The following is a 26,660-nucleotide window of genomic DNA, read 5'->3' as shown; positions in this document are numbered from 1 at the left end:
ATATATTTCAGACATTCAAGTTATGTTACAATCTCTAACATATTTTATTCTTTATGAATTTGAGAACAGTAATAGGTAAAATCCCATCAGCAAGTTGTATCATTTTAAAAGTTTTACATATTCAAATTTTGATTGTCATTGCCAAACTGCTACACAAAATAAGATATACTAATGATACTTCAAATTATTTTGTAATGTAATATTTGTAATGTAATATTATGTAAATAATTATTTACATTATAGGCAACTGAGAATACTCCTGACATTGGTTACTGATTATAGTATACAAATTTAACTACCCACCAGAAAATTTTCAAAAGCTCTCAGAAAAAAAAAATACTCAAAATCACAGAAATTCTGTTCTCACAGAAGTATATATGGAAACATTAAAAAAATACATAGCCACTTAAACATTTTATATAAAAATTAACATTCATTTAGATATAAATGAAGCAAGTTTATACACAATTAAGGTCATAGCTGAAATTCCATTTCCGTATTTTTTTCAAAAAGAAAAAATGTAAAGCAATGAATATATTTTTAAAAAGAAATTATCCTATCTATATCCCTAAAACTAATTTTACGTATGTATGTGTATATACATTTACAATATGTTTGTATATGCATATACATTTTCAACCAGGACGTTTATATAGTATAGCAAAATTACCATTACTTTATATTAGCTATGAAAATATGACTTAAATGACAATTCCCTTTTAATGTCTTCCTTTCTTCCTAAAGATAAAAATAAAATCCTTTGGGCATTTTTCTTTGTTAAAAGTATACAATCTAATCTTTTCCTATGAGAATCTAACTATCTGAAGACATGGAGACAATCTATGTATCCCCATGCCCCAAAACTCACTGCATAAACACCCAGCTGTAATGATAGACCCAAGATGGCAGAGTAGAAGGTCAGGGGCTCATCTTCTCCTGTGAACTCCAAAATTACAACTCGCTGCTGAACAACCTTTGACAGGAGAATGAAGGATCCCACCAAAAAAGGATACCCCACATCCAGCAAGACAGGTGGAGGGGCGAAATTACATTTAGAATCAAACCCCGTACCCGCCAGAGATGCTTGGAGGGCTCAAACAAAACCTTGGGCTCACCAGGAGATGCCACAGAGTCTGCGCCAGACCTGCCTTTGAGTATGAGTGTCTCCTGTGGAGGTATGGATCAGCAGTGGCCTGCTGCTGGGGCAGAGGCTCTGGATGCAGCAGACCTGGGCATAGCACAAGCACTTTAAATGCCAGTATAATGCAAAAATTTTACCTGTTTAGATTTTTATTTGATCAGCTCATATTTAGGTATATCTTTTTACTGGTCTTTTTAAAATAATTTGCTGTTCATAAAGTTACTGCTGCTGTCCTTTTATTAATGTCATGTATTTGAAGAGTAGTGATAAATTTTTGTTGAAGTATCCTGAGAATAGAGCACAGACAAAGCAGCAAAAGCCCAGAGAAGCAGAAAATACATTGGCTTACAAGTTAAGGGGTCTGCATTTAATCCTGTATGGTTGATCATACACTTTGCTTAAATAGGACCATTCGGGGATGTGTCCATTACTTACCTGGACAGGAGACTGGGATGAAAGATGTCAACCAGGACTGGCCAGGGAAAACTGGGATTGAATGTCATCTCATCCGGTCCTCTCTGTGACCTTAGTGTGACTCGTTTCTCTAGAGGGAAATAAAGTGAGTTATAGCAGAGAGTTAAACACTTGAATCTTATCCCAAGAGCACCTTCTTTGTAATTCCCCTTTCCCTGAAAGGGAAATCAAAAGAGCTCATGAAGACAGTGTCAGGCCAAGAAATACTCTATTTCTACCTTGGATTTGGTCCTACACTACAGTGTGGAACCTTTGCACATCTGGACTGGATCATGTGAAGCCATGAGGAACATGCCTAGTTACAAGCTCTAAGACTTGGGAGCAAAACTGGTGGCCAAAGCAGCTCTTTCACCCTTTGTGCCCTGGCCCAGACCTTCATCCTGGCATTGTACGCCTTATCATTCAATGGATGAATTTAAAGCAAGTCCAAGGGAGAGAAAGAGTTTTTGTCTATGACCTGGAACTATGAAAGTCTAAATTCCCCACCCCTAAACCACTGAGGACCAGATATCTTCTACCTAGGAGCCCTGACTACCAGCTGTGTAGACCAAGAGCATTTCAAAGGAGGCTGAGTCTTGAGGGAGAAAAAAAAAATAGACCCCTAGCATTGTGGACTAATAAATTGGTAGGGTTGCTATCAATTTTCAGGCTAGTATGTATAAGAGGCCCAGCCTAGGGCCTGGCAAGTAACAGTCAGTGAACATTAGCTGTTATAGTCATGTTTTCATGTGGTCTTTATCTGGTCAGCTTTTATATGTTGCTGTTTGACAGAATCCTATTTGTTGTCTTACTTTACTTACTCTTCCTGGAAAATATCATGCATCTTCATAGCTCTAACTAATTCCTCTGTGCTGCTGCTGCTGCTGCTAAGTTGCTTCAGTCGTGTCCGACTCTGCAACCCCATAGACGGCAGCCCACCAGGCTCCCCCGTCCCTGGGATTCTCCAGGCAAGAACACTGGACTGGGTTGCCATTTCCTTATCCAATGCATGAAAGTGAAAGTGAAGACTCTCAGTTGTATCTGATTCTTAGCAACCCCATGGACTGCAGCCTACTAGGCTCCTCCGCCTCTATGCTACTGACTCCCAAATCTACCTGTTCCCAGAGCTCCCTCACTGACGTTTCAGCCTGGACAGGCATCTTATGTCCATAAGTGAGTTTCTTAGCTGCACCAGCCACACAGTTGCCCTGCATTTCCAGTCTTAGTGAATGGCATCACCAGCTTCTTATTGCCCAAAGCCAAGATCTGGGGCTCATCCTTGACTCCCAATTTCTCCACCTGTCTCCACCTATTACGTTCTGTCAAGGGTGTTTCCTGCAAATATCTAGAATATATTCACTTTTCTCTGTCCTCATCTCACACCACTCCTAATTCTTCTGTGGATTTTTGAAATAGACCTCTTTCCAGTTTCTCTCTTACTGGCTCATTCTGCCCTTTGCAGCCTTGCATCTGATTGCTTGTTTCTCCCCTTCTTATGGCTTCTTATTGTCTTTTAGGCAAAGTCCACACTGCTCATAGTTGATGTGATTTTGTCTCTGCCTGTCTCTAAACTCCCTCCCCAACTGTCCCTGCTTACCAGGATCCAGCTACACTGAATTTATTTGGTTCCTCTAAGGCACCTTGTGCTCTCTGTTCTGCAGAGGCTTTTTCACATGTTCTGTGGCTGGGACATCCTGCTAGCCCTTCACTACCTGCCCCTCCTCATCATTCAGGCCTCTACTTACACTTCACTTCTTCTCAGAAACCTGCCCCGAAGCTCCAGGTATGAGGAGCCCCTCCTACGTGTCTCCTGTACCTCCATGCCTGTCACAGCTTTCTCCACACGAGAGAGAGATTCGCCTCTTAACTTGTGCACTCCCCCCACGGGCTTGTAAGTTCCTCGAGGGTAGGGATGAGTCTCTGTGGTGTTTCCAGTGCCTAGAGCAGGGTGGGGCATGTGGATAGTGATCAGTGAATATGGACTGAATGAATGAATGAGTGATTTGATTCGTTTATGTAAATGAAAAAAATAAATTGTCCATGTGTAATGTGTCGTGAAGGCAGCCTTGTGATCCATCCACACGGGTATCACTGTTTGTCAAGAGCATGCTGGGGCTTGGCTGGGATGGGTGGGTGCAGCTCCCTCCCTTGGTTTCTGGTTCACAGACTCTTTCCCCACAGTGAGGTGCCCTGATGTTGTCTATCATCTCAAGCTCCTTCACCTCAGTCTCAGTGTTACTCAGTGTTATCCAAACTGATAGAATGGAGACTTTTTGGTAATTGTTTGCTCCTTAGATTGCTTATAAAATAGTTTCTTTCTTTACACATCAATAGTCAGGTGAGCTATTTTAGAGAGCAAGCTAAATAGTAGAAATAGTGGCCTTTTAGGTTGAAAGTTTGTCCTGGAAAACCTGTAGAGTAGCAAAAGAAATGTCTGAAGGAGCTGACAGACTCTATCTTTGTAACTACCTGCCAATGGACTTCCCAGTCCAACACTTTACTTTCCTTATTTTTTTTTTCATGTTTCCTTGTCACAAGAACTAACTCTTGCTCTATAACATTTCAGAGTACAACAATTGCAAAAGTCAATACTTTTCCTTTTCAGACTATAACACATTTTTTTAGTTTGATATGTCACAAAATAAAATTTGTTCTTTGTAAATAGCAGTTTGGAAGTATGTATGATTTATCAGTTCAGCCACAGAAAGCTGGCAAATGCTTTTTTCCTAAAGTTCTTTATATCTACAAACTGTGGATGCTTTAAGTTATTTGCAATGCTAAGTTGGAATGAAAATAATTAGAAAGTTGAGATTCCATATATTTAAAATTCACCTTAGTTTGGACAGACTAAGCTAAAGTTTATATTTGTTTTTAATCTATTGAAAAATGGTTTGTGGCAATAGTGCAAATAACATAGAATATAAACACACACACACACACATATATATGTGCATATGCATGTATATTTATTTATTTTATTTTTAAAGAATTTATTCTTTAAATAAAATAAATTTATTTATTTTATTTTTATTATTTATTTTTTAAAAATTCTGCTGTTAAAGATCATTAAATTATATGATTTCTGTATCAAGTTCCCTTTCAGTATTTTTTTTTTTTCTTTTACAATAGCACTTTTCACTTTGAGAAATAATTTCCCACTTGTTAGTTTTCTCCACATCTGAACCATGAGTTCCTTAAGGGCAGAGCCTGGTTTAATTCATCGTTGAATTCCCAGGTCTGCCATAGTACCTAGAATTTAATAAACTCCCATTAAGAGTCTATTAAGGAATCTATTACTAAGCACCAAAAAAAAAAAAATAATAAATCACGAGGTTAATTTAAGCCATTCTTATTGGCACGTGGAATTGGTAATAAGAGCTTTGTTATCTTTTCAAAACTAATTACTAGTCTGTCTTGCTTCCTATTTTCTCTCTAAAGCCTATCACCATATCAGGCAGGAAATAGGTAATTAATACATTAAATATTCACCGACTTCAAATTTAAAGTTTTACTAACTTATATTTACCTTTCTCTAGTGAATATGGTTTTAAAAGATTTTTACTATACTTGGTAGGGAGTTGATCAGAGAGATAGAAATGTGGCCAAATGCACCCTAGATTGGTCTGCCTCTCCATCACTCATTGCATAGTTTTGTTCTCTAAATATTAACAGTGCTGTGTATTTAGGTACTTATTTATTGTGTTAAGTTTCATGTGGGTAAAAACTACAGACTTTGTTCAGCTCTTTATCACAGGAAAGTACAGAGTATAACTCACTAAAGTAGCTTTCCCAGTGTGGCCTTAATAGATAAGGGTAGGAGTGATCTGAATCTAAAAAGGGAGACTACATACTGAGAAACATTCTTAGCAAAATCCTAACCCTGTTACTAGGGGCATGATGTAAATCGTTAGTATTGTAATACTTCCTGTTAACTTGCTTTCTACGGTAACTTACAAAGAGGAAATCTTACAAATCATGCTGTCATACCTGTGAAGTGTTTCAGTGACCAGGCCTATGACTTGGAATTCCCCAGGTTCTAACAATACTAATAGTTAGGGTGGATTAGGTGCTTACCCTGTGCTACACTTTGTGGCCAGATCTTTCCACAGGTTGTCTCATTTAATCCCCATTATAATCCTCATTATAGTCTATCCTATTATTTTCCCCATATCTTCCCCATGAGCTAGGTGAGACTTCCAGTAATACAGTTGACATCATCAGCAAAGGAGTGGTGGAGTGCAGACTGAAAGCTACTTGTGTGTGACATCCAAGCTCTAGTATTTTATTAGTAGTTTTCTTGATGCTTAATTTGACTTATAAAAAATTCCCCAGTATTTCTGATTCATCTGAAGAAAATACTGACTTACAGTGTTAAAAAACTTCTTCTTTTATACTTTTTAAAAAGAGGTTTTATAGAATCTGAAAAATGAGAAAACAGAGATATGCAGATGAAGTGACTGGTCTTAGGTCATGGTCTATAGTGGCAGAGCTAAACCAGGCACCATTTACCATTTGTCATTCGTCTTTAAATTTGGATTTTTAAGAATCATTCATCAAAGCTGTGTTTGTCTTGTTTGGTCAGCATTCTAGGGGCTCAGTGCACATTGTTGAACAAATGGATGGATGTGTTGAGGCTGGCAATGAGTCCAGCGAGGTCACTGAGCACATGTCTTTATGCTCAGGAAGCTGACAGTCTAACAAGGGAACTCGCACCCATGCTTCTGGGACTATGTGCCTGACTGACCTAGAAGCTGATCAGGAGTATTTGGAAGGATACCCCTTGCTAAGCTATGGCACAGACCTGAGAAGGTCAAGGTGTAGAGGGAGCTAGAAGATGTGTGTTTAGTGCTACTGGAAGTAAAGGTAGAGAGGGCTGGATCTGCCATGTGAGAGAGTTCAGTTGTTCTGTCAGAACAGCCACTGTAGGTTTTAAAACAGAGAAGCAATAGGGTCAAACCTCTATTTTAGAAGGGTTCTTGTGGGGTTTTGGTGGAAAAGGAAATGGCACCCCACTCCAGTACTCTTGCCTGAAAAATCCCATGGACGGAGGAGCCTGGTTGGCTACTGTCCATGGGGTCAGCAAAGAGTCAGACACGACTGAGCGACTTCACTATGTGGGGTTTTGGGGTGACCAATCAACTTGAGATCTATAGTATGAAGTTTAAGAGATGATAATGGCCTGGATTCAGTTGTTATTCAGTTTGGGGCTAGTGAGAATGAATAAGATTAAGAAGTATTTGAAAGAGGCCTGGGGCTGGAGATAGAGGTGAAAAATCATTCGTTTATCAGTGGTAGTCAAGACCTTAAGAATGAATGAGATCTTGGAAGAAGTATTTGGAGAGCTGGCAATGAGGAAAACTAATATTCAAGGGACAGGAAGAGAGAGTTACCTACACATGATAATAGGAAGGAATGGTTGTAGAGGGTGTGGTTTCTCATAAGCCAAGGACTAGATGTTTGAAGAAGGGGAAAAAAAAATGTTCTGTGGTCTCAGGCAGTAGAGACAATAGATGCGCACTCCTTGTTTAAGATTTCTAGATGACAAAGGGTAAATATTAAATAATAGCTAAAGGAAAAGCTGGAGCCAAGTGAGGGTTTTTTTTCTTTTTTTTCCTAATTTTATTTTATTTTTAAACTTTACATAATTGTATTAGTTTTGCCAAATATCAAAATGAATCCGCCACAGGTATACATGTGTTCCCCATCCTGAACCCTCCTCCCTCCTCTCTCCCCATACCATCCCTCTGGGTCGTCCCAGTGCACTAGCCCCAAGCATCCAGTATCGTGCATCGAACCTGGACTGGCAACTCGTTTCTTACATGATATTTTACATGTTTCAATGCCATTCTCCCAAATCTTCCCACCCTCTCCCTCTCCCACAGAGTCCATAAGACTGTTCTATACATCAGTGTCTCTTTTGCTGTCTCGTACACCGGGTTATTGTTACCATCTTTCTAAATTCCATATATATGCATTAGTATACTGTATTTATGTTTTTCCTTCTGGCTTACTTCACTCTGTATAATAGGCTCCAGTTTCATCCACCTCATTAGAACTGATTCAAATGTATTCTTTTTAATGGCTGAGTAATACTCCATTGTGTATATGTACCACAGCTTTCTTATCCATTCATCTGCTGATGGACATCTAGGTTGCTTCCATGTCCTGGCTATTATAAACAGTGCTGCAATGAACATTGGGGTACACGTGTCTCTTTCCCTTCTGGTTTCCTCAGTGTGTATGCCCAGCAGTTGGATTGCTGGATCATAAGGCAGTTCTATTTCCAGTTTTTTAAGGAATCTCCACACTGTTCTCCATAGTGGCTGTACTAGTTTGCATTCCCACCAACAGTGTAAGAGGGTTCCCTTTTCTCCACACCCTCTCCAGCATGTTTTATTTCTAAGAAGGGAGAGATGTAGCAGGTTCACAGGCTGAAGCCAATGAAAAGCGCAAGCTGAAGAGAGAAAGAACACAAGTCCTCCAGCTCCTCACTCCAGAGCCCTCGTTCACATTCTCAGCTATTCAGATCCCAAATTAGCTTTATGTTTGAGTCTTCAAAATACCTCAGAGTCATCCCCTTTGTCTAATTAATGTGTTTACATTCCCTGCCATCTCAGAAACTTTTCAAACATTGATGAATTCTCATAGAGTGAGGCTGCTTGAATGAGAAATCCAGTCAAGGAATATTGTCTACAATACATATCATGGGCACACAGTTAATATTTCCTGAAAAACACAGTGATGTGGGCCATCTCTGACTTCATCACTGAACTCATGAAAGTCTGTCTTAGGCCATTATCTCTTTCTGCCTGTATTACAGGTAGGTGGGAGCATATCTCACCTTCCAATACTAAATCTCAGACTTCCCAAGGGCAGGATAATAATTTATGTATCTCTTTAGCTCTCAAACACTCAGCAACACTTGGCAAAAATATGTATGCCAGTTCACATGTATTTGAATAAGTGGCATGATGAGGCAAGATTTCATTTTTGTTTTATTTTGAAAGAATGGGTTTCTGTATCTCATTTGCACTTTCAACCTATTTTTTTTCTATCTAGCTTTAAAAAAAGTCGTTGACCCTAACAGAATTCTCATATTCTGTTCTAATATCTAGGCACCTTTAAATCTCCAGTTATACACCGCTAGTTTTTGTTTGTTTGTTTGTTTGTTTTTGGCGGAGGAGGGGAGCTGTACTGTGCAGTAGAAGGTTGGTTTCCTAACCACTGGACACCAGTGAATTCCCAATATATCACTACTTTACATCCAGTAACTTTTGCTTCATAGTTTGATCACTTTCTTAAAGTCAGTTTTTTTGTTTTTATTAATTAATTAATTTATTGTAATTGGAAGCTAATTACTTTACAATATTGTAGTGGTTTTTGCAATACATTGACATGAATCAGCCATGGATGTACATGTGTCCCCCATCCCTCAATGGCTTGCCGATTTTTTTAGTGCTACATTTCATTTTTCTATTATGGCAGAGCAGAGAATGGAAGGTGGCATAAAAGACTCTGTTAGGATAGAGTAACTGCATTCTGTATATATTATCTTTTCTTTATCTATTGTTATATTATCGTGCCTTCAACTGTGTTAACTTATCTGTGTATATCTTTATAAACCCTGAACTTTGCCAGTCATCATCTCTTTAAACCCTATTTCAGGACCTGACACAGAATAGGAACTCATTGAAAATCTCATGAAAGACAAAGTACAGAACTGAAATATTCTGTAGACCAGTGATTTAGAACTGCCAAGATTATACAGTCTTTTGTTCAATTAAAGCCAAGTAGCAAGAATGGTGGTGGTGGAGGGGAATTGGTATGAAATTTAAACTTTTAGAACTCCTGTGTGTCTTTTCAGATTGTCAGCCTCTTAAATGTTTTTAACCCTGTAGTACATGAACTATCCCTCCTAAGCACAGCGTTTTCCCTCTTTTCTGCAGGTCGGACTCAGATCTGTGATAGAGCAGTTTCCTGGGAAGCTTGATTTTGTCCTTGTGGATGGGGGTTGTGTTCTAAGCCACGGCCACAAGCAGTTGATGTGCTTGGCCAGATCTGTTCTCAGTAAAGCAAAGATCTTGCTGCTTGATGAACCCAGTGCTCATTTGGATCCAATGTGAGTTTCAGAATTCCTGTCATTTACTAATATAGGGAGGAGAAAGAATCATTGAGACCTATTTCATATTGACACAAATTTCCATCAGGCTGTCATGTCTGCAAGCAGACCACCCTCTAGATATAAAATAATTGCCCAGTAGAAAAATTACTACTTAACATGAGTACAGGTACTTATTTCCCAGTATAAGAGCTGTGTTTTCTCTTCTAAGTGTAATTGTAGAATTTCTTCCCCTTTATCATCACATGGTGAAATATTTAGTTACGCAGGTGTAATTGAATCCTTATGGTTTTCCTTACTATCCCATTTATACCATAGGAAATATTTATAGTACAAAACAAAAACTACTAGTGATTATACATAATTAAAAACATTTATTTGGGAAATGTTTTTCAAACTTTGTGAAATTTTTTTCCCAAATATTTGTCCTATTTATTTATGAAAACTTAGGATCTATGCCATGGTTGGAAACTTGATTGTAGCTGACTCTGTCTCTCAATATTATGTTAAAAGGATTCAAGAAAAGAGAAGTAATTTAAAGAATTAAATTGATAGAACAATAGGTCTGTTATCAAGGATAGAGACAGATTATTAATGTTCTGTGATGTTATATATATATATTTTTTTTTCTAGAACATACCAGATCATTCGAAGAACCCTAAAACAAGCATTTGCTAATTGCACAGTAATCCTCTCTGAACACAGGATAGAAGCAATGTTGGAATGTCAACGATTTTTGGTGAGTGTTTATAATTTACCTTAGATTTCATCTCTCCTTCTATTCTTGATAACAATCTTCAATGTGATCATTCCTGCAAGTCACAGCAATGTACAAGCTCTTCCTTATAACATATGTCACACAACCATCCAGCTTTACTCAAAATACCTACCTGCCCAAGTTTCTCACTTTGATCGGAGCAACAAGGTGAGGTTGGAATTCAGCAAATCTAAAATAACAGCTTATCACTGTTACATTAATAAATTAGAATATCTATACTTATTGAGTCTTTTATTTGGGAATTAAGTCATAAAAAAGAGTAAGTCCCAATGCTTTCAGAAACTAAATCTCCCTTGGATGTGATCTAGGCCAGGCCTGGATTGTCTTGCAATCTGATGTATGATTTCAATGCAGTTGGCAAAAGGTTTATTTCATTTTTTAGCCATTATGTGGAGCTCATCTTTGTGCCTCTCAAACCACCTTCTCTTTGTGCTTTCCAAACTGCCACAGATTCTTTCAAGTGATGTGTACAAATTCCTTGGGTTTAGTCAGAAGGAAACTCTGGGGATGATATATCACATCATTTCTATTAAGAATTTTGGGGCTCCTCGAGGTAAATGCTTTTCTTAATGAAGGATAGTTATTACCATTATTATTAATAAGCTTCAAGTGACAAATTAGGGGGCCGACTCACAACCTCTTTGTTCAGCTTGAAGATGTGAAGGAGGCACAGTAAACTCACGCATGTGTGAGTCCCTAAGTCGTGCCTGACTCTTTGCGACCCTATGCGCTGTAGCCCACCAGGCTACTCTGTCCATGGAATTTCTCAGGCAAGCATACTAGGGTGGGTTGCCATTTCCTTCTCCAGGTTATCTTCCTGACCCAGGGATCAAACCTGGGTCTCCTCTATAGCAGGCGGTCTCCTGAATTGCAGGTGAATTCTTTACTGACTGAGCCACCAGGGAAGCCCAAACTCAGGCATACCCTGACCAATTCCAAATTATTAAGCTTTAAATCCACTGTTGAAGACATCCAACTCATTATGGTGCTGTGGACTTATACTCATTTTTAAGGTTAATACGTAAGGGATCTAACATAAATAATTCTTGATTTCAAAGCCCACTTAGTTCCTCCAAGTTTCTCTGAAGAAGCACATTGTTTAGTACCGTACCAATTAAAAAAAAAAAAATCAGCTTCTAAGTAGAAAATTACAGCTAATATCACAAATGGTAGAAGCTCTATAAAGCAAAAGGACTCAGCAGTGAAATGAACAGTCCCTGGCTGTTCAAACCATGAGCCTCTGGATGCTGTGTTCTTCCTGGCTTTCCTCCTCCTCTGAGCTGGTGCTGCTCTTGCCTTACTGTGGCCCGCCCTGCCTCCTTGTCCAGGATCTCACTAATGGCCACTTCCCTAGGTCATAGAGGAGAACAAGGTGCGGCAGTATGATTCCATCCAGAGGATGCTGAGCGAGAAGAGCCTCTTCCGGCAGGCCATCAGCCCCGCAGACCGCTTGAAGCTCTTGCCCCACCGGAACTCGAGCAGGCAGAGGTCTCGGTCCAACATCGCGGCTCTGAAGGAGGAGACAGAAGAAGAGGTGCAAGAAACAAAGCTTTAGAGAGCAGAACAAACGTTTGCCTGGGACGTTCACACATGGGAGTTGAAGGAAAAAGTTTCTGCCTCAGAAAACAAGGAGGAATGATTTTTTTTGAAAACAGAAGGAAAAATTGGGGTAAGAGGAATTAAGGACACTCCTTTGGGTCCGGATCCATGGCTTCCTGGCAGTGGTCAAATTGTGTGACAGGTACTTCAAATCCTTGAAGATTTACCACTTGTGTTCACCAGTCAGCCTTTCCTGAAAACTTTTCCCTTTGGTGGTCACTGAAAAAGTGGCTGTAAACGTCAGCCAGATTAATTCTTCAGCTTACTGTTTAGTCAGACTTACTCATTTGTAATAGTAGAGAAGAACTGTAATTATACTATTTAGAGATACAATTAAGTAGTGCTAACTGGAACTTGAGTGGCTTGTATCAGTTTATGTACCTTCTTCTCTACTCTCTCCATGGTATTTAAAAACACAGATATATTGCCTACTAAGGATTCAAACAGTCCTATTTCCAAGCAAGGAATGGAATGCTGTGAGAGGCTCAAGACAGCACATCAAATATGCACCATGCAACATCTAAGTGTCAGGGGACACTAAGATCTTAGTGTCAGGAGACAGAACTTCCCAGTCCTGGAAATTAGGCTTAGTACTGTTCAGCAATACCCAATTCCAAATAATTTAGACAATCAGAAAACATCCCTTAATTGGGCTACGGGCTATTACAGTCCCATGCAGGGAACAAAGATATAGCTCCCTTGATTTGTCAGTGAACGGTTCTGCTTCCAGAAAGTAGCAAACTTATAAGATGTCTGAACTGAAGGATGGCTGGAAAAATGCTTTAATGCATATTGGTACAGGAAAACCCTTCATAACACAGAAGTTCCAGGTACAGAGTGTGCAGGCAGAAAGACCGTGGGCACTCCATGTAGATGTACATGAAATTCAAAGATCTAGGTATAGAGAGGGTGATGTGTGTTTTCAGGCTACCTATGTGCACTTCATGCTGTACATACTGAGCGGGAGAAATAATGGGCACACTGAACACTGAAGAGTCAATCGTGAATTTTATATTCTTCTGTTTTATAGTTTTGCAATGCAAATGAAATTTTCTCTAGGAAATATTTATTTTAATAATGTTTCAAACATATATAAATGGCTGTATTTTAAGAATGATTATATTATGAATTATATTTGTATAAAAGAATTTTTATATTTGAAATGTTGACTTTTTATGGCACTAGCTATTTTTATGATACATTACATTAAAACTGGGATGGGAGGAAACCTTGGGGGAATATTGAGGGGCTATTGACCAGGGTCTATGTATTATGTTGCTGCACAACCTGTGTGATTCCCAGCCCACATGCTGGTTTCGTCTTAGATGCAGTTCTAAAAAAATGGTACCACAAAATCTGACCACCCCTATCAAGAATACACTGCCTTCTCAACTCCAGACTAACCATTAAGATTGCATTCTATTTATTATGGAAAGGGAATATCATGTGTCAATAAAATCCATGTATTTGTGTGAAACTTGGCTGTTTTCAGGTGTGTTCATTAGTCGTGTCTCATTGATCTCTTACTCAGTCTCTAACGGTCATAGAACACAGAATATTCATCTTTCTTTTAGATACAGCTTCTTGAGAATCCCAAGTGCAGTAAGATAGTCTAAAACGTTATTTCTGTTTTTAAATTGTGGTGAAATATACATAAACTAAAATTTACTACTTTAAAACCATTTCTCAACGTACAGTTCAGTAACTAAGTATGTTCACATTGTTGGAAATCATCATCACGATCCATTCACAGAAATGTTTTCATTTTGCAAAACTGAAGCTCTGTAACCATTAAACCTAACTCCCTATTTATCCTTTCTCTCAGCTCCTGGCAGCTACCATTCTATCTTTGGTCTCTCTGAATTTAACTACTCTGAGCACTTCATATGAGTGGAATCATTAGTATTTGTCATTTTATGGCTGGCTTGTTTCACTTACAATGTCTTCAGCAGGGTTTGTCATGTTGTAGCATATGTCAGAATTTTAAAGGCTGATTAATATTCCATTGTAGGTTACTGGGTTGGACAAAAAGAAAAAAACTTTCTTCAGTTTTAAGTAAAAATAAGACACATTTTTTTCATTTTCACCAAGAACTTTATTGAACAGTGTATTAACTGTTTCATTCTATTACCTTCTGCCATTTTTCAGGCAACTTCATTATTCCGTCTTCCCAAAATGTTTTATCTTTTTGAGCAAAGAACTATTCCAGGTGCCTTTTACAGTCTTCCAGAGAATTGAAATTTTTTTTCCATTAAGAGAATTGAATAAAGACCAAAATAAATGGAAATCTGAAGATACAATGTCTGATGAATACAGTGGATGAATATAGATTCCCAGTCAAGCTGTAACAGTTTTTGTCTGGTTGTCAAAGAAACATGCAGTCTAGCATCTTCTTCCTGGTAGAAGGGTATGTGTTTTCTGTTGACTAATTCCAGACGCTTTACGTTGAATGCTGCTTTCAGTTTGTCTAATTGGGAGCAGTACCTGTTGGAGTTAATAGTTTTGTTTTCCAAAGGAACTCATTATAGAAGACTCCCCTCCTATCCCTTCTTTGGGATCATCTTCTTTGGATGAAGACTGGCCTTTGTTGTGTTTGGTGGTGGTTCATTTTGCCCCATGATCTCTGCTGTTCCACATTATTATACAGTATCCATTTTTTCGTCCCCCATCACAGATTGTTTTTCAAAGGAATCTTTTGTTACATTTAAGTAGAGAATAGCATATGGAAATATGGGCGAGAAGGTTTTTTCACTTAACTTATGTGAGACCCAAACATCAAAGTGATGAACATAACCAAGCTGGTGCACAAGATTTTCAGTGCTTGATTTGGATATTTTGAGTATGTTGGCTATCTCCTGTGTGCCATAACGTTGATCTCACTGTCTCAATTTGATCACTGTCAGCTTCAACTGGTCTACTCAACTGTGGAGCATCATCCAACAAGAAATCTCCAGCACAAAACTTCACAAACCAGTTCAGCCATGTTCGACCAGTCACGGCACCATCTCTGTAGACTGTACTAATCTTTCTTTGTGTCTCAGTTGTGTTTTTTACCTTTCTTGAAATAATAAAGCATAATATGCTAAAAATATTGCATTTTTCTTCCATCTTCAATATTAAAATGGCTACTCAAAAATTCACCAATTATAGTAAGTTTTTTTGTTTTTTAAATGCACACTGATAGGACAGCTGAAGCAATACAATCTTAACATTTTTTCAAATGAAGTTAAGGACAACTAAGCATTACTAAAGAGCCAATCTCTAGAAAAACCCAAACAAACTTTTTGGCCAACCCAAAGCATATATATGACATTTTGCTTCTCCATACATTTGTCAATGGAACCTTAGCTTGCTTCCATCTTTTGACTATGTTGGATGAATGCTTTTATGAACATGGTTGTACAAATATCTACTTAACGTCCCCACTTTCATGAATAAAGACACTTCTTAGCTTATTTCTGTTTTAAAATGTAGGCTTATAGAATAAAAATTATGTATAATGTATATATATATATTCCATAAGAGTTCATTTATTTCTTTGAAAGTTTATTCAATGAGCAGTAGTTATTTTTACTACTCTCTTGACACGTGAGCAAATCTCATTAAAGAAATAGCATTTCTACACTAGAACCTAGGTGGCTTTCTTTGTCCAAATCCCTGTTGTTCATTGACAAGGCTTTTTGGGGCCCCTTTTCTTCTTTGCAGAGTTTCATTATGAAAGATGCAGTTGCCATTAGAGGATAGATGGGCTGTAGATCCCTACTGAGTCCTGCAGCCTCCAACTCTGTTTTCTTACTGGGAGAAAAAAATTTTATTTTCACATGTGACCCCAAGAAGGCAGTGTCAGAGCATGCTCTATTCTAGTTTTTCAAGTTCAGGTATTTAAATTAATAAACTTTATTTTTTAGTACAGTTTTAAATTCACAGCAAAATTGAGAAGAAAGTACAGAGAGTTCCTGTAATACACACTCCACCTTCCTTAGCCTTCCCCACTCTCAACATACTACACCAGAGTGGTACATTTGTTACAATCAACACAACATTATCACCCAAAATCCAGTGTTTACATTAAGTTTCATTCTTGGTGAACCCTTATTTCTTCTTTCCTCCTTACTAAGCACTGATAACCACTGATCTTTTTATTCTTTCCATAGTTTTGCCTTTTCTTGAATGGTACATAACTGGAATGATATACAGTATGTAGCCTTTTCAGATTGACTTCTCTTACTTAGTAATTGTATTTGTTTTCTCCTTCAGATATAAAAGCCATATCTTCTCATGGCTTGATATTTCATTTGGTAGAGAATAATATTCTATTGTCTAGATCTACCACCATTTACTTATCCATTCACCTAATGAAGGATATCTTGGTTGAGTCCAACTTCTGGCAATTATGAATAAGCATTCCTGTGCAGCTTTTTGTGTGGAAAGAACTTTTCAAGTCCTTTGGGTAAATACTAAGGATCTTGTGGTAAGAGTATATTTTATTTTGTGAGAAACCTTTAAACTGTTTTCCAAAAGGCTGTACCATTTTGCATTCCCACCAGTAATGAATAGGAATTCTTGTGTGTCTGAATCCTCACCAACATTTGATGCTGTCAATGTTTGGAAATTTGGCCATTCTAATATATGTATACTTTTATCTTGTTGTTTTAATTTGTATTTTCCTGATGACATATGATGTTGAAAATTTTTCATATGCTTATTTGCCATTTGTATATCTTCTTTGGTATGTTGTCTGTTCAGGTCTTTTGCACATTTTTAAATTGGGTTGTTCATGGGCTCATTGGTGAGTTTTAAGAGTTTTTTGTATACTGTGGATAACAGTCTTTTATCAGATGTGTCTTTGCAAATGTTTACCTTTATTTATTCATTCTCTGATGGTCTTCCTTTTTTCATGTAGATCTGAGTTTCTGGCATGAGTTTCTGAAGAACTTCTTTTAAAGTTTCTTTCAAGGTAGGTCTACTGGCAACAAATCCCTCAGTTTTTGTTTGTATCACACTGTTTTCATTTCTCTTTTATTTTTGTATGTTAATTTTGCAGGGTACTGAATGCTAGGTTTGGTTTTTTTTGTCAATACTTTAAATGATAATATTTCACCCCACTCTTCTTGCCTGCATGGTTTCTGAGCAGTAATTCTTATTCTGAGCACATGTAATTCTTATCTTTTCTCCTTGTAGGTATAGTGTATTTTCCTCTTCTTTCAAGTTGTTTACTCTGTGTTCGATTTTCTGCAGTTTGAATATGATGCGTAGGTGTAGGGTTTTGTGGGGGCATCAATCCTGCTTGGTGTTCACTGAGGTTCCTGGATCTGCCGTTTGGTGTCTGACATCAATTTGGGGGAATTTTTCTGTTGTTATTGCTTCAAATGTTTCTTTTGTTTATTTCTCTCTTTTTTCTCCTGGTATTCCTACTACAGATATATTAGACCTTCTGTAGTTGTCTCTAAGTTCTTGAATATTCAGGGTGTTTTTTCCTCTATGTTTTTCAGTTTGGGAGGTTTCTATTGTATCACCAAGCTGAGAGATCTTATCCCAGCCACGTTCAGTCCATCAATGGCATTGTTCATTTCTATTATATTGTTTTTTATTTCTGCATTTCCTTTTAATTGTTTATTAGAATCTCTACCTTTTTGGTTACATTATCTAATGTTTTTATTCATTCCTGGGCTAATAATTCCTGGCATATCTGACTCTAGTTCTGATACTGTTCAGTCTCTTTAACTTTTTATTTTATTTTTTTTCACCTTTGTGTATGCTTTGTGGTTTTTGGGGATATACTGGGGAGATGCTGAACATGATGTCCTGGGGAGAAGGAGCTTTGGTAAATAGGCTGTTAGATATACAACAGTAATATATAGGGGAAAACAAGAGTTCTGTAGTCCTATGGTTTGGTTTTAGCCTTCTGATGATCCTGTACCCCTGGCCAGTGAACTTCACCAGTGCTTCTTAGCTTTTTGTCCCCTCTCCTTAGTGGTGCAGGATTGCTAGAATGGGTTGGAATTGGGTATTTCTCTTCTTCAGATAGGGGTTTTCAACTCAGTGGTAAAGAATCTGCCTGCCAATGCAGGAGCTACAGGTTCAAACCCTGGGTGAGGAAGATCCCTTTGAGTAGGAAATAGCAACCCCCTCCAATTTGCCTGCTGGTATAATCCTATGGATGCAGGGGCCTGGCAGGCTGCAGTCCTTGGGGTCATAAAGAGTTGGACACAAATGAGTGACTGAGCATGCTGCTGCTGCTGCTAAGTCACTTCAGTCGTGTCCAACTCTGTGTGACCCCATAGACAGCAGCCCCCTAGCTCCTCCATCCCTGGGATTCTCCAGGCAAGAACACTGGAGTGGGTTGCCATTTCCTTCTCCAATGACTGAGCATGCACGTTTCCCCAGATAGGTTAAGACTCTGATATAGTAGGTTCTTCTGAGGGCACGCCTTGATAAGAAAAACAGAATTCTCTAGTATTTTTCAAAATGATTACCTTCCTCCTCCCCCTGCTGGAAGCAAAAGGGAATTTTAATCTATCTTTATTGTGAGACCCTGTTAATGAGTTTCGGAAGGTAAAACCCATGAAAGTGTGGGTCTCTCTCCTCTGATGACTGAGTCTCCTTGAAGATTTTCTAGGAACTCATCAGTTACAGGTCAGGTTTTCCTATCTCAGCACTGACCCCTAAGGAAATTTCTGCTTGGTAGTTTCTACTTAGGTAAGTTGTGATCCTCTGTATATACCTGTGTGTCTCCAATTTTTTTAAGCTGGTTATACAAGTTTGTTGTTGTTGTTATTGTTAAGTTGCTAAGTCATGTACAGCTTTTTTGAAACCCCATTGACTGTAGCCCTCCAGGCTTATCTGTCCATGAGATTTCCCAGACAAAAGTACTGGAGTGGGTTGCCATTTCCTTCTCCAGGGATCTTCCCGACCCAGGGATCAAACCCACATCTCCTACATTGGCAGGCAGATTCTTTACCACTGAGCTACCAGGGAAGCCCTTATACAAGTTTAATCGATGTCAAATGTAGTTTACAAAGGTAAAGGACAGTACCTTTGTGCGTACTTTGTACAGACACAGCATCATGCCATGGGGCCCACAAGAGGCTCAGAGAGACAACACCTTTCCCTGGGAACAGAAGCTCTAATCCCAGGACAGTTTCTTGGCAGAAGGCTGGGCAACTAGGATCACCCTCATTCGCCCTAGACTCAGCCCCTGCTTCAGCAGCAGATTGTCCTGTGACCTTACTTCTCTGACAGATCTAGAGGAGTTGCTGATCTTTCAGTTTGCTCAAATCTTTCTTTATTGTTAGGTTGGAGTTATTGTTGTTCAGTCTCTCAGTCATGTACAACTCCTTGCAACCCCATGGACTGCAGCACACCAGGCTTCCCAGCTCTTCACTGTCTCCCAGAGTTTGCTCAAACTCATGTTCATTGAGTAGGTAATGCCATCCAACCATCTCATCCTCTGTCGTCCCCTTCTCCTCCTGCCCTCAGTCTTTCCCAGCACTGTGGTCTTTTCCAGTGAGTTAGCTCTTCACATCAGGTGGCCAAAGTATTGGAGCTTCAGCTTCAGCATCAGTCCTTCCAATAAACATTCAGGGTTGATTTCCTTTAGGTTTGACTGGTTTGATCTCCTTATTGTCCAAGGAACTCTTAAGAGTCTTCTCTAACACCACAGTTTGAAAGCATCAGTTCTTCATTGGAGTAGCAACTTCAAAGTTCCTTACATACCAGATCTGAAACCAGAAGTCTTTCTAGTTCATTCTAAGTGAAAAACAAACAAAACTTTGCAAAGGTAGAAGCAGTCAAATACAAACAAATGTGACAAAAGAAGTCCTAATTCCGAAGGCCCACTTTAAGAAGAAAAACACTGAAACAAGAGGGAAAATCAGTGTTGTTCACCCACGCTCTGACATAACACTTGGCTTTTTCTCTTCTGTTTCATTCTCAAAATAAATTATTAAAAAATTATTTTGGCCACAGACTACCTACTTTTATCTATTTGTTTTCTATATATAAGTCTGGAGTTCAGGCTTTCGGTTGTCCAAACCTACACCCACTCCCATCTGACTTACACTTTTAAAATTTATTTCTCAGACCTTTCACTTTGTTCTTCCTTATTATGTATGAGAAAAAAACTAAGGCTTGAAACAAGTGCATTTCCTTCCAACAACCGAAGACCTTCCAGGATTGGGTAATTGCAGTGTATTAGAATGAAAGGCTAATAAAACCCCCAATGTAAATATTTTAGTAGTTTGCTAAAGAAAGAACCCTCAAATATTATGTAGAAGACAGTTTAGAATGAGGTTTAAAAAGCTCCATGTAAAAACCTGTTTGACCTGTTAAAACAGGTGCAGACAATCACAATTCCCTATTAAAAGATATAATGAGAAAAACCTGTAAATTCAAGACAAATGCATTGGCCATGAGAACTCCAAATCAATAGATGGTGAATTATTAGCTACTTCTAGTGTTCAGAGCCAAACAGACCCCAGTCACTTTCTGTCAGTTGACAGGAAACTGGGGAATCAGTATCTATGTACCTTCCCAGGGAAGGGAGACTTCTTGGCAGAAGTTTAGGCTTTATCCTTAATCCATCATAGTTGGACCACTCATTTGCCTTTTGAGATATCACTTCCATTAATTGTAAAATGATGTAGTGCATTAAGAAATGTAGCTAAAATTTTTTAAGTAAATATGCTAATACTGACCTTTAATTTCATGTAGCAAAATGAGTTAATGTAGCAATAATGCTAAATAATTACTTGGATCAAAAGTTAAGACACAGTTCATCAAAGTACAAAATTGATACAGAAAGTACAGATTAACCTTCCACTAGTACTCCCTTGTTGGAGAAGGCAATGGCACCCCACTCCAGTACTCTTGCCTGGAAAATCCCATGGACGGAGGAGCCTGGAAGGCTGCAGTCCATGGGGTCACTGAGGGTCGGACATGACTGAGCGACTTCACTTTTACTTTTCACTTTCATGCATTGGAGAAGGAAATGGCAACCCACTCCAGTGTTCTTGCCTGGAGAATCCCAGAGATGGGGGAGCCTAGTGGGCTGGCATCTATGGGGTCGCAGAGTCGGACACGACTGAAGTGACTTAGCAGCAGTACTCCCTTGTAGAGATTTGGTTCTATTGTTAGGATAACTGCTTTTCCACAAAAACCCACAAATTCCAGTTACTGAAACGAACACAGACTCACACACTTATTTATTTACATAAATATGTATTAATTCTTTTTCAAATTATATTCCCAATTTGGTTGTTCCAGAATATTGAGCAGATTCTCTGTACTACATTAGGTCCCTGTTGACTATCCATTTTAAATGTAGTGGTCACACACTAATTTAAATGAATCTCTAAGACATTTTCTCCTAAAGACATAGTGAATATTGGAATTTAAGCCTAAATAATTTTGGTGTATAAACAATCCTTCAACTATGTTCTTCCCGATTCACCTTTGACACTGATGGAATAATAGAATGAATAATTTTCAACAGCAATGACAGATGTGCTGATAAACAGAACTAGAGCTGAATTGTATTTTGATTGGCAAATATTGGCACAAATGCTAAAAAAAAAAAAACAAATCTATCTTGCAATTAGCCCCTATGAAATTAAAGTTGTAATTTACCAAAAGTTATAAAGAGGAGGCTTTATTTGTTTTATTTAAAAAAAAATACAGAGTAGAATGGCGGTTACCAGGGACCAAGATAAATATGGACATGTCAGTCAAAGGATGCAAACTTCCAATAATAAGATGAATAAATCTGGGCGTGTGATGTACAGCATGTTGAATACAGTTCAGTTAACAATACTGTGTTATATACTTGACAGTTGCTAGCACTGGAGAAGGAAATGGCAACCCGCTCCAGTGTTCTTGCCTAGAGAATCCCAGGGATGGGGGAGCCTGGTGGGCTGCCATCTATGGGGTCGCACAGAGTTGGACACGACTGAAGCAACTTAGCAGCAGTAGCAGCAGCAAACTAACACTATGATGGTCATCGTTTTGTAATACATAAGTATATCAAATCAACACCTTAAATTTACACAGTGCTTCATGGCAATTATATCTCAATAAAGCTGGAAATTAGATTAAGTGGTAAAAAAAAAAAATAGTTAGCCACAATACATTGCCTGACTATCATGTTTGTCAGAGTTCTGTAAGCTAACAAAAACAAGACGATTTTCAAAACAACCATCTCTTTTCCCTTCTGCCTCTTCAATGACAGCAGATACTAGGGGCTTATTAATATTCTACAGGAAAAGTTGTATAAATCAACTTGTGTTCATAAGTAATCCTCTTGTGGAGAAGAAATCTTTATTTTGTCTTGTCTCATTTAGGGCGGATGCTCCACTGTCCTTGGGGGGACCAAAAAAGCATTAGGGTGTCCTTGAACAGACTAAGCTTCTTTCCTACTAAGGAGACCTCACCAGGCATTGCATTTATACTTAGCAGTGTTGCCTGACTGTTCTCTGGCCATGGAGACACAGAGTAAAATTAAACATCCTAACCAGACATTTGATGATGATTTTACATTATCTCGTCAATTAGGTTTTTAGAAATTTTTAGAAATTTTAAATACCTATAAAAGTAGGCATTTGTTGTTGTTCAGTTGCTCAGTCGTGTCTGACTCTTTACGACCCCATGGACTGCAGCAGCACAGCAAGCTTCCCTGTCCTTCACCCTCTACCTGAACTTGCTCAAACTCATGTCCATTGAGTCGATGATGCAATCCAACCATCTCATTCTCTGTCGTCCCCTTTTCCTCCTACCTTCAGTCTTTCCCAGCATTAGAGTCTTTTCTAATGAGTCAGCTCTTCACATCAGGTGGCTGAAATATTGCAACTTCAGTTTCCGCGTCAGTCCTTCCAATGAATATTCAGGTTTGATTTCCTATAGGATTGACTGGTTTGATCTCCTTGCAGTCCAAGGGACTTTTAAGCTGCTAAGTCACTTCAGTCGTGTCCGACTCTGTGCGACCCCATAGATGGCAGCCCACCAGGCTCCCCCATCCCTGGGATTCTCCAGGCAAGAACACTGGAGTGGGTTGCCATTTCCTTCTCCAGGGACTCTTAAGAGTCTTCTCAAATACTATAGTTCAAGACCATCAATTCTTCAGCATTCAGCCTTCTTTATGGTCCAGCTCTCACATATATACATGACTACTGGAAAAACCATAGCTTTGACTATACAGACCTTTGTTGGAAAAGTAATGTCTCTGCTTTTTAATATGCTGTCTAGGTTTGTCATAGCTTTACTTCCAAGGAGCAAGCGTCTTTTAATTTCATGGCTGCAGTCACCATCTCAGTGATGTTAGAGCCCAAGAAAATAAAGTCTGTCACTGTTTCCATTGATTCTCCATCTATTTGTCATGAAGTGATGGGACCAGATGCCATGATTTTCATTTTTTGAATGTTGAAGCCAGCTTTTTCACTTTCCTCTTTCACTTTCATCACGAGGTTCTTTAGTTTCTCTTCTCTTTCTGCCATAAGGGTGGTGTCATCTGCATATCTGAGGTTATCAATATTTCTCCCAGCAATCTTAATTCCAGCTTGTGCTTCATCCAACCGGGCATTTCTCATGATGTACTCTGCATATAAGTTCAATAAGAGGAGTGACAATATACTGCCTTGACGTATTTCTTTCCCAATTTGGAACCAGTCCATTGTTCCATGTCCGCTTCTAACTGTTGCTTCTTGACCTGCATGCAGGTTTTGTAGGAGACAGGTCAGGTGGTCTGGTATTCCCATCTCTTTCAGAATTTTCCACAGTTTGTTGTGATCCACACAGTCAAAAGCTTTAGTATAGTCAGTGAAGCAGAAGTGCATGTTTTTCTTTTGCTTTTTCTATGATCCAGCAGATGTTGGCAGTTTGATCTCTGGTTCCTCTGCCTTTTCTAAATCCAGATTGAACATCTGGGGCTTCTCAGTTCTGTACTGTTGAAGCTTGGCTTGGAGAATTTTGAACATTACTTTGTTAGCATGTGAAATGAGTGCAGTTATGCGGTAGTTTGAACATTCAGCATTGCCCTTCTGTGAACTGGAATGAAAACTGACCTTTTCCAGTCCTGTGGCCACTGCTGAGTTTTCCAAATTTGCTGGCATATTGAATGCAGCACTTTAACAGTATCGTTTTTTCAGATTTGAAGTAGCTCAACTGGAATTCCATCACCTCCACTAACTTTGATTGTAGTGATGCTTCCTAAGGCCCACTTGACTTCGCACTCCAAGATGTCTGGCTCTAGGTGAGTGATCACACCATCATGGTTATCTGGGTCATGAAGATCTTTTTTGTATAGTTCTTCTGTGTATTCTTGCCACCTCTTCTTAATATCTTCTATTTCTGTGAGGTTCATACCATTTTTTTCCTTTATTGTGCCATCTTTACATGAAATGTTCCCTTGGTATCTCTAATTTTCTTAAAGAGATCTCTAGTCTTTCCCATTCTATTGTTTTCCTCTATTTCTTTGCATTGTTCACTTAGGAAGACTTTCTTATCTCTCCTTGCTATTTTTTGGAACTCTGCATTCAGACGGGTATATATATTTCCTTTCCTCCTTTGTTTTCCCTTCTCTTACTTTCTCAGCTTATTTGTAAGGCCTTCTCAGAGAACCATTTTGACTTTTTGCATTTCTTTTCCTTGGAGATGGTTTTGATCACCACCTCTTGTACAGTGTTATAAACCTCCATCCGTAATTCTTCAGGCACTCAGTTTATCAGATTTACTCCCTTGAATCTATGTCATTTCCACCATATAATCATAAGGAATTTGATTTAGGTCATATCTGAATGGCCTAGAGGTTTTCCCTACATTCTTCAGTTTAAGTCTGAATTTTGCAATAAGGAGTTCGTGATCTGAGCCAGTCAGCTCCAGGTCTTGTTTTTGCTGACTGTATAGAGTTTCTCCATCTTTGGCCACAAAGAATATAATCCATCTAATTTCGTTGTTGACCATCTGGTGATGTCCATGTGCAGAGTCTTCTCTTGTGTTGTTGGAAGAGTGTGTTTGCTATGACCAGTGAATTCTCTTGGCAAAGCTCTGTTAGCCTTTGTCTGGCTTCATTCTGTACTCCAAGGCCAAACTAGCCTGTTACTCCAGGTATTTCTTGATTTCTTACTTTTGCATTCCAGTCCCCTATAATGAAAAAGACATCTTTTTGGTGTCAGTTCTACAAGGTCTTGTAGGTCTTTATAGAACCATTCAACTTCAGCTTCTTCGGCATTAGTGGTTGGGGCATAGACTTGGATTACTGTGATGTTGAATGGTTTGCCTTGGAAATGAACAGAAATTATTTTGGGTTTTTTTGAGATTGCACCCAAACACTGCATTTTGGACTTTTGTTGACTATGAGGGCTACTCCATTTCTTCTAAGGGATTCTTGCCCTCAATAGTAGATATAATGGTCATCTGAATTAAATTTGTCCATTCCTTTCTATTTTAGTTCACTGATTCCTGAAATGTCATTGTTTACTCTTGGCATCTCCTATTTGACCACTTCCAATTTACCCAACATGTACTCATGTTGATCCATGTACCCAACATTCCGGGTTCCTATGCAGTATTGTTCTTAATAGCATCAGACTTTACTTTCAGCACCAGACATATCCACAACTGGGCATTGTTTCCACTTTGGCTCAGCTTCCTCATTCCTTCTGTAGCTGTTTCTCCACCCTTCTGGGCACCTACTGACCTGAGGAGTTCATCTTTCAGTGTCATGTATTTTTGCCTTTTCATACTGTTCATGGGGTTCTCAAGACAATCCTGAAGTGGTTTTGCCATTCCATCCTCCAGTGGGCCACATTCTGTCAGAACTCTCCACCATGACCCATCCGTCTTGGGTGTCCCTACACGGCATGGCTCATAGTTTCATTTGAGTTAGACAAGGCTGTGATCCATGTGGTCAGTTTGGTTAGTTTCCTGTGATTATGGTTTTCATTCTTTCTGCCCTCTGATGAATAAGGATAAGAGGCTTGTGGAAGCTTCCTGATGGGAGGGACTGGCTCTCGGAAAAGTGGGTCTTGCTCTGGTGGGCAGTGCCATGCTCAGTAAATCTTTAATCCAATTTTCTGCTGTGGGCTGTGTTCCCTCCCTATAGTTTGGTATATAATATAATAAACTTCACATCCCTGTCACTGAGCTTCAATAGATATCAACTCATTGCCAATCTTATTTTATCTATTCTCCCTTGAATTTCCCTCCTACATAATTTTAAGCAAAACCTAGACATCATACAACTTGAACTGTATCTATCTCTAAAAGGCAAGGATTTCCTCTCTCATTCTTTTTTTTTTTTTAATAAACATATCCCAATACCATTGCAACAACTAAAAAGAATAAAGTCCTTAGCATCACACTTTCCTCATCTATGTCACTAAGTTTGCCCCCAGCAAGTTCCTCTGGCTGCATATCTAGAATCTCTTAAATGGCTATTCGACATTCCCATGGTCAGCTGTTTCTTCCATAACCCTATTTACAAAGTATTGAAATTTCACTTCCATGTTATCACTTTTTGTTGCTGCTACATTTTTCTCTTTTTTGGCCAATGCCCTCTTTTCCATTTTTGTAAAGTGGTA

The 26,660-nt window shown here is 38.7% G+C and overlaps 1 protein-coding gene across 2 annotated transcripts in view; it reads left to right on the top strand.

The window, feature by feature from the left end:
• The window catches only part of CFTR (CF transmembrane conductance regulator), a 318,734-nt gene that overhangs the window by 200,731 nt on the left and 91,343 nt on the right, over positions 1 to 26,660 (top strand). The window contains exons 25-27 of one of the 2 annotated variants that reach the window (XM_061414023.1): positions 9,541 to 9,713; positions 10,347 to 10,452; positions 11,846 to 13,567. In XM_061414023.1, coding sequence (XP_061270007.1) covers positions 9,541 to 9,713; positions 10,347 to 10,452; positions 11,846 to 12,046 — 480 coding nt within the window. In that variant the 3' untranslated portion in view covers positions 12,047 to 13,567. Of the gene's footprint in view, positions 1 to 9,540; positions 9,714 to 10,346; positions 10,453 to 11,845; positions 13,568 to 26,660 lie in introns of those variants that run through there. The other variant, XR_009735898.1, reaches the window with a different exon arrangement.

Source organism: Bos javanicus, chromosome 4 (assembly GCF_032452875.1).
Source record: "Bos javanicus breed banteng chromosome 4, ARS-OSU_banteng_1.0, whole genome shotgun sequence".
In the NCBI taxonomy this organism is placed as follows: Eukaryota; Metazoa; Chordata; class Mammalia; order Artiodactyla; family Bovidae; genus Bos; species Bos javanicus.
This window is presented reverse-complemented; position numbering and strand designations above follow the sequence as displayed.